The following is an 11,937-nucleotide window of genomic DNA, read 5'->3' on the forward strand; positions in this document are numbered from 1 at the left end:
GCTTGAGCAGTTTAATGTAAATGCGAACGACACAGCCGTTACCCGTACCATTAGAACAGCCACGAGACCTACTAGGAGCAAGCAACCTATGTTAGTCCTGAGTACTTTGTACTTGAGAAGATCGTTCCACGGAACTATATCTCAACCAAGCTATAATTTGGCAGCATGAGAGGTAATCCAAAACATCCATATCACATTATTCAACTCATTAGAGTACACAGAAGGTGTATCCATCATCTATAAACAATAAAACTCCACTCCATGCAAAGTGGCATTCCTTTACCTGCACCTAAAAGTGGGCTCACTGAGCCAGCAGACCGCCAGGGCCCGCAGACCAATGTAAAGGAGCCCGTACACATTCCGTACATGTACAAGGCATAACAAATTGAAAACTTATCTCTTGCGCCATGACAGCTCCAAAATTTGATCACCGTTCCTCTCGTCGCGCATAATATACCACTGAGTGATACGGTCGTTCTGCTCGTGGACGGCATCCTGCAACTGGAAAGATTGTTTGTGCTCATCCTTGCGGCGGAGGGGACCCAATTCGTGTAGGTAAGATTCCTCACTGGCGCCGTTGTGGGGTGACCAAGTCTGCTCCATGGCGAGATCGTCCTGGTCCGGGTCGGCGTAATACTTGATGACTGAGAATCCGTTCGTTAGGATCCAGCCGTCGCCAAAGTGCCATTTGCGGAGGAGGCAGCTGTCGCCGCATAGCTCGGAAACCACCGCTAGCTTCGGCATGTCGGTGTGGAACCAGGACTTCCAGTGGTGCACTGTGAGCGGAGGCTCACGACCGGACTCGAAGAATCCAGAGGCGTCGTTCACTAGATCCAGCTGACGTAGACGGTGGTCTACCGTCAGTTGGGTCTGGGTGTAGCGGTAGACACACATGGCGATGCGGCGGTCGCCTGTGTAATCCATCGCAGAGCACTTGTCGTACACGTTGGTAATTTCCGTCAAGAGGGGTTTCGATAAGAAGACGCCCGCGCCTCCAAATCCAATTATTCCGAACGCCGCGATCTGCGGGAGAGACTCTGACAATCCGCCAATATACATGGAGGTGGTGTGGTCGTACTTGGCGAGCGCATCCACTAGTCTGGACATCGACAAGAAGAATGTGTCGTCGTCGATGATACAGCCCCATTGGGTTGTTTCCCGAGCATTTTCCTTCAAAAGAGGGATAAGTGCGAAGTATCGATTGAGATAGTCATCGTCCGACTCTGTGATGTGGAGGTTAATCCCCAGAGCGTCAGCCTTGGCATTGACATCCCGGATTCCGTTTTCCGAGTGATCCGTTTCGATGAGTGCGAAAATACGAGTGCGCGTGTATCCAGCCCAGTGAGCGAACGCATCCAAAGAATCATTCAATCTTTCGAGACTGGTCGCGACTCCAAAATCGATGTGTGCTGCGTCCGCCAATTTCGGTGGCTGAGGAACTCGCAAGGATACTGGTATGGGAATTGAGCACCCGTCCGCCGCTCCGCCAGTTCCCCTTGGCTCTTCCAAGAACGGCTGTTCAAGCCACTGCGTGTAGGGTACTGGTTCGTCCGTCATGTCGAGTATGATCTCTCGACGTGTGTATTGGGCGACTTTGAGAACATTTAAAGATGCCAATTTGTCGTAATCGAGATCGCACGAGACAGCGGGGGCGAGGGTGATATTGGCAGCTGTTTGCAGGGGCAGCTTCACTGGGTCGACGGAGGGCCATAGTACGGCGGCAAACCCTACCACGAATAAAAAGACAACTCCAAACCGGAGCACCTTTTTCCAGGCCCATGATGCCCCCGGAACGGAGCTATCCCGAGCGCCTAATATCATATTTTGTGTTGTGAGATTGTGTTGGGTTCTACCGCATTGCGGAGATAAGAATTTGGTCTAGAACACAATCAAGGGCCGACGGTAGCCGGATGAAAGTGTCGTATAAATATGCCCAGATGGGTTGGAGAGGTTAAAAGAAGAAGATGAGGATGAGGACGAGAAAGAAAGAAGAGAAAGAGAGAAGAGATTGAAACGGAACGACTCAGGTTAAGGGACGATCAGGGTTCCATGGGAAATGGCCAGGGCCAATTCCTCAAGGGGCCTGAGAGACGATCGATGACGTTGTGGGGATCCATTTGGCGGAAGTCACGTGCCCTCGTATACAGATGCAGGACTCGGTTCCCACTGCACTCCGTACCTGGTTGGACATGATATTCAGGTACGAGCTGCATGAGCTAATGAAGGGATATCATTAAAGAAACAGCATAGTTTTAGTGTAATTTCTTTACTTCAATACCAGTTAACAATCTGATTTTTTCTAAATCCCAAAGCAGTGTACAAAGTATTCCATACCGAGTACTTCGGTACAACCCTGCCAATGCCAAGACCAATCCAGCGACAATCCCAATCTTCTGACTCGTCTCTGATCATCTCCGGTCCCCACATCCGCGCGTCCTCTACCCGTGTGTAACTCCGACCAGTTGGCTTTGACGGCCAAGACGCCACATCGCCCTAGGGAAGCACTGCAATGGAGGTCAATGGAATAATATCCGGACAGCCGTTGTTGTACTCGATTACAGTTGGCATTTGATATGATAGTTTGGAGCCTCCCTGGTACATGGTTCACCGTTACTACGCCCTCGGCCCCACTGTCTTGAAGATCCATCGTGTTTTAAGACTCTTACTCTTTTCTTACGAGAACCCGTGGACATTCTCAGACATTTCATCGTATGGTGTGGAGCCGACCTAGCCGCCCCCAATGCCAATGCTAATCGGGCTTACTAGAGCTCAACTCGCAGAAGAAAGCCTATCCATCTTGTGCATTATTGTGTGAAAAAAATTTTGGTTCCTTTCCGGATTTCATCATCCGAATTATGCTCAAGATGCGTGGGTGGTGGCTTGCGTCGAGGCATACTACGTTGTAGACCGGCGAACGGCGGATCCCACGGGGTCTGGACCTTCAATTATCCTTTCAACGTCCCCATCTCCCCATCCCTAGGTCTTCTATTTCTGTTAATCAAGAATTTGTTTCACAAGTAGTGTGAATTCAAGTTAAATGTATTTCATACAGAAATGGATATCATCGAGATTAACAAATACATGTATCGTGAAAGAATGCTAAACAGGGACTACCATGGCAGTTCCCTTCCTCTCCTCTGTGTTTTTGACAGTATGAAGTAACATAGATGGAAAGCAGAGTGGCCCATACAAGTCCTCCCGCTAAAAAACAGATGGCTGTCAGTGCAAATGACCTCCTTTTCTCAGAGTTAGGGGAATTTTTAAACTTACCAAGTCGCCGGTTTCAAACCAATTTCGACCTGTGCCATCTTGGTGCTAAATATAGGACAATAGATTAGCGCGGAAACAAGGTTCAATCAGTTATTCTAGACTCACATAGGTGCCATCAGTATATTGATTAGGGTCGATTGGGTAGCCAAGCCATCTCCGATAGAAATCCTCCGCAGTTTGTGTTGTAAACATGTACGTCAACCGATAGAGTATGTGATCCCATAGGTGATCCCAGTTCCACAAGCTGTCAGGTCCACCATTGACCTTATCAGGTTCACCCGGGTTCATGATTCGTCCGATCTCCTTCGAGGTCCATTTACCGTCAAGATAAAGAGGTTGGGGTACGTGGACGGCTTTCAGCCCATGCCAGAGAGCAAGCGAGGGAGGCGTCATTTCAGAAACTAAACCCATTCCTCGTTGGATCTGTATGATATGCATCTGGCGCAATAATTTTCTCGACACGCGCCCCATGGCCACAGGGGATGTTCGCCTTGGAACATCTTCTGGAAGTCCCCATAGCATATTCTTGAACAGCCACTGCGTGTCAGTAGGATCGAAGATCGGTATAAAAGTGATGAGATCTGCCTCTTCGCCAACGCCCCATTCATACTCATCGTCTTCTGGGAAGGCAACCGGAGGCTTGGGGCCAATTGGGGTTATCTGAGGGATGCCCATCGGCCCCCAAACACTTTTTCGGCCCTGCATAGAGGAGCCAACCATGTTGACGAAGTTCTGCCAGATTCCATGTGTCCCTGGAATATAGAAGTAGGCATTGCGCTCCCAAAGATATTTCCGTGGCTGTCGTTTTGCAAACTCCGCGGACTTTTCAAGAAAATGGTAGGAGTGACCGGTGAACCTGGAATCCATTTCCAATTGCCAATAATACTCAAAGTCCTGAAACATTTGAGAAAATATTTGAACCGGTTGCCAGTACTGAAAATTCATGCTGCGGGATTGTTAGGAGACCTGCCAAAATTCAATACCCGTGGAATTGGAAAGGTACTATACCTATGTTCCTCGACTTTAGGATACCATGACTCCAACGTCTTCTCATTGAAGAGAACGGCCATGTCCCGGAACTCAGATGGGATAAACTGAGCCTTGATCTGCTTCATAACCTCGGCATCATCTGTATAGATAGGGATGCTCTCGTTTTTCACATGAACCAAGAGGAAGACCTCATACTCGCCACCGGAGTGTAACGAAAGCTCCATGACAAGACACCGGACATTCTGTTTGAGATTCTTGGTCCATTCAATGTCATGCCACGCACGTAGGATAATGGCTGATCGTGGTTTGTACTGCAAGCTATGTGGCGAAGAGGTTCGTTGTTCGCGAGGGAGGTTGCGTGCAGCAGAACGAGAGTGGACTGGTAGGGTGAGTCTGATTGGGGCAGAATTGGTCTCGCTTGGCGAATATCTTCCGACGTTCCTTTCAAAGCACTGTGACTGGAGTTCCCCCCAGTTGGTCTCGTTCCAATTACCTCTAGAGGCAGAGGCAGCGTGGGTGGTATTACTCTCGTACCCGTACACGCCCAATCGAGAAAACCGATTGGCGCAGACATTTCCGTCGACGCCTATTGCCTGATACGACCCGAGCAAGGGAAGGGGGAAATCTATAGACTTGTTAAAGATGTTCTTGGCTTCAATTGAGCTTGAGCTGAAAGTTACCTTTCTGGTGACCTGGATAAACGGACACCATATCTTGGGCACTCGTGCGGCTCAGAGTCTTTCCTCGTGGGCCCTCACATGCGTGAAATCTCCCTGCAAACTCATTGCGCCACTGCACATCGTTGTAATCTGGGTAGGGGTCATAAATGACAGGGGTCAGAGGGAAATGATCATTCCGTTCAGATGTCACTGTTAAGGTTCCGCCACGATAAAATTTCTCCTCCCTGTAGGGTGTGAGTTATTAGAGATATCAATAAGATATTCACACACGATATATGATCATATGGGGAGGAATTATGAAATAGAACCAGTGGATACCATACCGAACATCGCGTAATGTTCCAAACCCAACCGGCTCATGAGCAAACGGCGCTTGATCATCTTGTGGGCTCACATCCCGTGAGCTCCTACTAGCGACATCTCCTGGGTGGATAACAAGAGACCTAGAGAGTTATATCTTAGGCTGTGAAATTGAAGAAATAAACGGCATATAGTCTTGCCTTTGGTGTAAAACGTTGCTAAGGATGAACAATGATAGTATTGCGAAAAGTGCCAGACAACATCCTCGAGTGTAACGGCGAGACGCGCTCACCGAGTGTTGCATCGAAACTGGAGATTTGTCTCGTGTGAAGAACATTGAAAGAAATCAGCAAAGAGAAAAAAGAGAGAGAAAAACGAGGAAATGTGGCCGTTTATAACGGAGGCTCTATGGATTTCATTCAAGCATCAAGGGAAAAGCTCTGGAGTGACAAGCTTGGAAGAAAGGGCTTGACAGACGATTGATGTCCAGGTGCCTTCCCAAGGTTGTCTGGGTTTCGTAGACAATTGGAACCTTGGAACAACCTTGGAAAGAACAACCACGTGCCCATACCTAAGTAGGTCTAGCTGTGAAACAGGAACTCTACTTATGTATACATATATATGTACATATACAGTATGTAGGTACTGGGTAGTACCATGAGATAACTTAATGTCATATCAGAGGATTAGAGTGTTGAAAAACCAAGTTAATTCATCATAATTAACATGCAATTAGTTCCAGTTCAACGCTAAACCCTAATTGATTCCACGCATACGAAGATCCCTCGGTCGCTTAAAACTCGCAGAGCTCCTACGGAATCGAGATTAGCGGCAACGATGCAGTTTGACGCCTCTATCACATATCCCACCATACAAACTCGAGTATCCCGAGGCCTCAGTTTTACATTCTAGTTCAGGCTGCTTTCAGTCAACGGGATCTTGCAAAATCCAGTACTCAGTACTGACAGATCTCATTGAACCGATTCTTCATGATTCTTCATCACATTTCTTATCACATAGTGTATACTAGCCAGAAAGGAAGATAGGACTCATAGGGGTGGAGGTGAAGCCATAAATATAGCTTCATCCCCGGGCAATTAAGAAGATTAGACAGTTTTCAATTCATTTTTCATACTACAAAGTATTCCTTTGTAAAAGATTTAAATCCCAGTTATTACATGCTGTTTAGTGTACTATTTTATAGTATATTATTCAACATAGAGATCGTTGTAAGATATATCACTCTATATATAATTACATATCACTGTCGATAGTTGAAGTATAACTATCGAATGAATAAACTATGCAAGCAGCGAAACAAGTCCTGGGGCTCACAACTTATACCCAATCAATCCTACTGAGCAAGCCCATGCACTTGTGGCAATCATGCATCGGTATTCGTGTATTCGTGGGCGTGGCCAAGTACCGTGGATGAGTGTAGAAACCATTGCGAATAAACGGCTTTGCAGCCATTTCTTGCCCACTTGCCGTCTAGTCCTTCAAAGTGGTTATAGTGATTGTTGCCATACGATTCGAGCAATTCCCAACTATTTTTTTGTTCTCTGAGATTGGCACAGGCAGCTCATCGCCATGACCCGGGGCTGTTCAAGCCATTGCTTCCTCGCTGATCTGTTTTTGTACTCTAACCCGCTAGTTCAATAGATTGGGCAGTGTGTTGGTTATTATAGACAACGCATGAATGATAAGGCCTTGAATGTTACAGGCTATGTCAGTGAATATTGGTCGATCATGTCCATACTTCCTATCGGTTAGTCTAGGTCGATGCATCTACTACCGACACTCCGCCGCGTAGGTATATGACTTCCCCTCTTGGAATAATGGCTATAGCTCCTGTAAACACCATATTTCATCTCGATTGGGACTTATTATTCCTCAATTATATATGAGAGACCCGGCGGGAACAAATATTTTGAGGAAGATCAAATAGGACACGTGAGCTACGGTGGGGCACATGGCGTTGAGCGCAGAAACCCCCCATCGGGGAAAGACCAGTTCCGCACATTGGAGTTTGAGTTGATCTGGGGAAATCGGCAACGGTGTTCTTTGTATAAATCCCGTGGTTTTATTTTTCATCTGATATTGAAGTTACCGTCTTCTTCACTCCCCTAATACCCCTTTGAAGGTTTCGACCAAACCCCACCATGGTTGCGCAATCGCTGGCCTCGCTATTGCAGCGGGCATCGATTGACGACCACGAAGAAGTCCTCCAATCGTGCAATGCAGTCCTCGCCAAGTCCAAATCCGATTTGCAAGCGCAACACATGAAAGTTGTTGCTCTATTGAAACTCGACCGTTATGAGGAAGCTCTCAAGACATTCCAGGCCGGAGGCGATGCGCTGAAGCAGAGTGCAAGCTTGGAATACGCCTATGCATCATACAAGTGCGGAAAGCTTGAAGAAGCCACAGAAGCCTTGACTCGCACAGCTTCTGGGCGTGGTGCTAGTCACCTCGAGGCACAAGTGGTATGGTACCCCATCTGTCCTTCTGTCGCTTGAAGACCAATGTTGATTGTCTTGTCATAACAGCGCTATCGTGCCGAGAACTTCCGACGGGCAGCCGAGCTTTACGAACAACTCTCGAAAGATACAACATCTTTCGGACACGAGATTAACGACTTGAACATCAATTCGTGGGCTACCGATGCCCAGCTTCAATGGAAAGGGGAGACGGAATTCGTGCGCCACGACCGATTGTCGAGAGAGGATTTGGAATCATTCGAAACAACCTACAACGCAGCTTGCTTGAACATTGCAAAGGGAGCATTTAAGCAGAGCGAGGTCTTGCTCAATCGAGCTCAAAGTCAGCATGCCGCCGTCTTACCCAAGACTAGGACTTATACTGACGTTTTGCATAGATATCTGCCGGACATCGGAGGACCTTTCACCTGAGGACAAGGCTGCAGAGCTGCTGCCAATTGCAGTACAGCAACTTTATGTCCTTATTCAACTTGGAAAGTTGGAAGAGGCCGAGGCGGTTCTCAAAGATATCTCCGTAGACAAGTACGTTGAATCATACCCACTCGAAACTCATTACTTACATCATTTTCTAGCATCACCGAGTTATCGACCAAAAAGATTGCCCGCAACAACATCGTCCTCGCTCGTCCGACTGCCGTCAATCCCTACACCTTATACAAGGCCCTTCACGACACCCCAGATGCCACGAATAACGATCGGTTATTTGAATTCCAGGACCGTGATCTGGTCGGCAACTCGCACGCCGCAGACCTCCTTGTCCAGAAATACGATGGCATAATCCGGTCCACAGCCAAGGCACAGTCAAAACGTCCAAGCCCATCCGCCGACGCCATCACCAACCTTCTCTCTGTATACAACGCCGCAGCACACGCCCAAGGCGAAACCGGCCCGCAGGCCCTTAGACAGATCGTCCCATTGCTGGAGCGACGGCCCACAGACATCGGGCTTCTTCTGACAGTGGTACAGCTCTACATCAGCAGCGGCAACACAACCTCTGCTATCACAGCCATGGAGCGAACCCTTCAAAGCCTGGAGGGGTCAAATGAGTCCGTTCGCTTCAACCCGGGCCTTCTCAGTGTCCTCGTCTCCCTCTACCACCGCGAAGGTCGCATGGTCCAGATCCGCACCACCCTCGCACAAGCCGCCTCCTACTGGCGCACCAAGCCCGAACCGCCCGCGTCCCTGCTCCGCGCAGCAGCCGCCTCCCTCCTGCACTCTGAAGACCGTACCGACCTAGCCACAGCCGGTGATCTATTCCGTGCTCTCCACCAGCAAGACCCTAACGACCGCGTCGCCATCGCCGGTTATGTCGCCTCACAAGCAACCCTGGACTATGCGCAGATTGAGTCCGAACTCGACCGCCTGCCGGCAGTCAGCGATTTGATTGCCGATATTGACGTTTCAGCTTTGGAATCCGCTGGCATTTCTCCCTCCGCCTCCTCAGTTGCCGCGGCCGCTGCTGCCTTTGCTGGTGCCCGTAAGCGCACCGCAGCTAGCGACGACCGCGCTAACAAGCGTGTTCGCAAGTCCCGTCTGCCCAAGGACTTCGATCCCGCCAAGAAACCAGACCCCGAGCGCTGGCTGCCTGTGCGTGACCGCTCTTCTTACAGGCCCAAGGGCAAGAAGGGCAAGCAGCGTGCTGCGGCACTTACACAGGGTGGTCCTGTCAATGAGAAGGCGGAAGAGTCTCCCGCTCAGCAGCAGCAAAAGTCCGGCGGCGGCGGCGGTGGCTCTAATGCTAAGAAGAATAAGAAGAAGGGCAAGCGATAGTGTAATTTCAGACAGATAGATGATCGCTTGAATGCTACCTACGATACATTTTACTCAGGTATGTATCTTGTATTACATATTGAAAGGCGCCTCAACCCCGAGAGGGCAGTAAAATAAATTCCTCGCCAGCTGTTTTGAAGCCAGAAGACTCCGATTATCCCTTTCGCCGGATTTAGACAACGCCCATAGAGCCAGCTCAAATGGCACTAGCAAACCCCTCCAGAAAACCAGACGAAAACTGCGCCTTCTTCTACCCCCTTTCATACCGCCTGTTAGGAAGTCAACGCTCAACCCAACGGAGTCCGAATGGTACCACATTGGCGGTTGTAGTGGTCAAAGATCATAAGCAACAGCCGCAGATCCATGACAGCGTCGTCAGCAGTCGTTTTCGCCGACGACCCCCCACCAACCAGATAAGAATGCAGAGCCAAGAATTCACGCTCATACGCCTCGTCACAGGTACTGACAGTCTCCGTCCGCTTGACACGAGGACGAGGAACAGCATTCTCAGTCTCGTTAATCTGATTCCCATTGACATGATCCGTCTCCGCCGTCCCATCCGCCTCCTCAACAACTACCCGCACATAAGTACCAGTACTGATCTTCTCACCAGGTCGCGGGAAGTCATACTCCACGCTGAGAGTCTTGTGCGCGCCGTAGACAGTCAAATGGGCATCACACCGTGGCACGGCATCAACACCAGCTTCATAGAGAAGCGTGAAGGGACGACCGCCATTCTTGGCGGAATTCGTATAGTGGAAAATGGCAGAGTAGAACGGGTCCGTGATAGCGACATTAGCAACAGCATCCGGGAACCCCAACGACTCGCGCATCACCGATAGATCATGACAGCCCAGCATGCCGAGGTAACGACAGAAAGCGACTCTGTCCCGAGTGAGGTCATCTTCGGAACCGAAAACGTCTTCCAGTAGCGCGCGGAACTGCTCTGGGTTATTGTTGCTTTTCATTGCCGGCGTGATGTCCTTCGAGGCTGGCGCGACGATGTTGTTCATTGGGCCGGCGATGTGTCGACAGCGCGCGTAGTACACGCGACCTAGGGTGACGAGTTCTTTCTTGAAGACTTCTGTGAAGCAGGGCGCGTAGCGACGCGCGCATCCGACGAATACCTTTGGGCCGTCTGTTTCGTTGGTGCCGTTGAGGGAGCGGTAGGCTTTGCCTTTCTTGATTGCTTCGCGGATCCGGCGCAGGCTTGAGATGCTCATTGTGAGGGGCACTTCGACCATTACGTCTTTGCCGGCTTCGAGGGCTGTCACGGTGTATTGTTCGTGGTACTCCATTGGGAGGAGGTTGAGGATGACGTCCACCTCTTTATGGAGTAGGACATCTTCCACGGCTGTTGTGCTGTAGGTTATTTCGAAGCGGGATTGGCATTGGTTTGCGATTTCGAAGTTGGAGTCGTAGATGGCCGTGAGAGTGTAGTGTGTTTTGAGGGAACGGAGCACCGGTAGGTAAGTGGCTTGGACTGCGTTTGTGGCGCCTAGGATACCTAGGCGGAGGACAGGGGTGGACATGATGACGGAGGAGTAGGAAGCTGCAGATCTGATGGGTAGAGATGGAAGGCAAAAAGCCGCGAGATGATCGAGCTTTTGGTAGATTATCTGAGGTATGACTGAGAAGATGAATTATTTCCTAGGTAGCTTAGGGACTAAGAGAGTTGGGAATGTGTAAGTGAGCAAAGTGCGAAAACTCAAGTAAGAAAGAGAGATGCTTCGATGCAAATTTGCAATACAAAGAAAAGAGAGTAGTGCCCCTGGGAGCTGTGTAGAACCATCCTTTTTCAAGGGCTGGAGCATGCCCACCTTGTGACATCATTGTCCACCTGCACCTTTCATTTGAGTTTTACCCCAGATTTGATCTACAACCAGTCAGATCGGATGCATTTAGTATAGACAATCGTAGATTATCTGTCGATCCTATATAGATGTGGTATAGGCTATGTGTACAACAGATATTGGTTGAAAAAGCCATCATAGCGCTTAGTGACAAAAGGGTCATACTCCTGACATAACCTCATCTGCTTAGAATAGAGCTTTAATTATGATAGCTGCCTGTAGGCCTTTTTGAGCGATCTTTGTAACAATATTCGATGTAAGAACAAGATTAAGAATTATCCGGCTTCCGAGCTTCTAGAAAAGTGGGGAGGTGGGTCGCTGTAAATAGAACTACAGCGAAGTTAAGCTGAACCACTCCGTACTTTGTATAATGATAAAAACAAATGAATAAAATGACTTTGTAGTTTCCTACTAGTTCTGACCCCTGGGGGCTTATTGGATCATGGAAATTATGATAGGTGGGAGAGAAAGATGGCTGAATTCCAGCTACAGGCCGAACTCTATCTATACCCACAAGGCCGCCAAAACTAAATGTAAAATAAACGACCAGTGTCCACCCACCAAAGACATCAATAT

General features: G+C 49.0%; 4 protein-coding genes across 4 annotated transcripts; 1 reads left to right on the plus strand and 3 right to left on the minus strand.

Moving 5' to 3' along the window:
* Window positions 1-393: 393 nt before the first annotated feature.
* On the minus strand, window positions 394-1,821 carry PEX2_064390 (glycosyltransferase family 31 protein; the record flags this gene model as incomplete). The annotated part of the gene is made up of 1 exon (XM_016743710.1): window positions 394-1,821. The coding sequence occupies one exon, from the start codon at window positions 1,819-1,821 to the stop codon at window positions 394-396; it is 1,428 nt and encodes a 475-aa protein (XP_016594775.1).
* Window positions 1,822-3,099: 1,278 nt separating this feature from the next.
* PEX2_064400 (DUF3405 domain-containing protein) lies at window positions 3,100-5,321 on the minus strand (the record flags this gene model as incomplete). The annotated part of the gene is made up of 6 exons (XM_016743711.1): window positions 3,100-3,201; window positions 3,271-3,315; window positions 3,376-4,216; window positions 4,279-4,885; window positions 4,941-5,129; window positions 5,264-5,321. The coding sequence occupies 6 exons, from the start codon at window positions 5,319-5,321 to the stop codon at window positions 3,100-3,102; spliced, it is 1,842 nt and encodes a 613-aa protein (XP_016594776.1).
* A 2,081-nt stretch (window positions 5,322-7,402) lies between these two features.
* PEX2_064410 (signal recognition particle subunit SRP72) lies at window positions 7,403-9,508 on the plus strand (the record flags this gene model as incomplete). The annotated part of the gene is made up of 4 exons (XM_016743712.1): window positions 7,403-7,723; window positions 7,787-8,060; window positions 8,116-8,260; window positions 8,311-9,508. 4 exons carry the CDS (start codon window positions 7,403-7,405, stop codon window positions 9,506-9,508), a joined length of 1,938 nt encoding a protein of 645 aa, XP_016594777.1.
* Window positions 9,509-9,795: 287 nt separating this feature from the next.
* On the minus strand, window positions 9,796-11,040 carry PEX2_064420 (Gfo/Idh/MocA family protein; the record flags this gene model as incomplete). Its single annotated transcript, XM_016743713.1, has 1 exon — window positions 9,796-11,040. The coding sequence occupies one exon, from the start codon at window positions 11,038-11,040 to the stop codon at window positions 9,796-9,798; it is 1,245 nt and encodes a 414-aa protein (XP_016594778.1).
* Between the last annotated feature and the right edge of the window lie 897 nt (window positions 11,041-11,937).

The sequence above is a fragment of the Penicillium expansum genome (assembly GCF_000769745.1).
Source record: "Penicillium expansum strain MD-8 chromosome Unknown contig210, whole genome shotgun sequence".
NCBI lineage: Eukaryota > Fungi > Ascomycota > Eurotiomycetes > Eurotiales > Aspergillaceae > Penicillium > Penicillium expansum.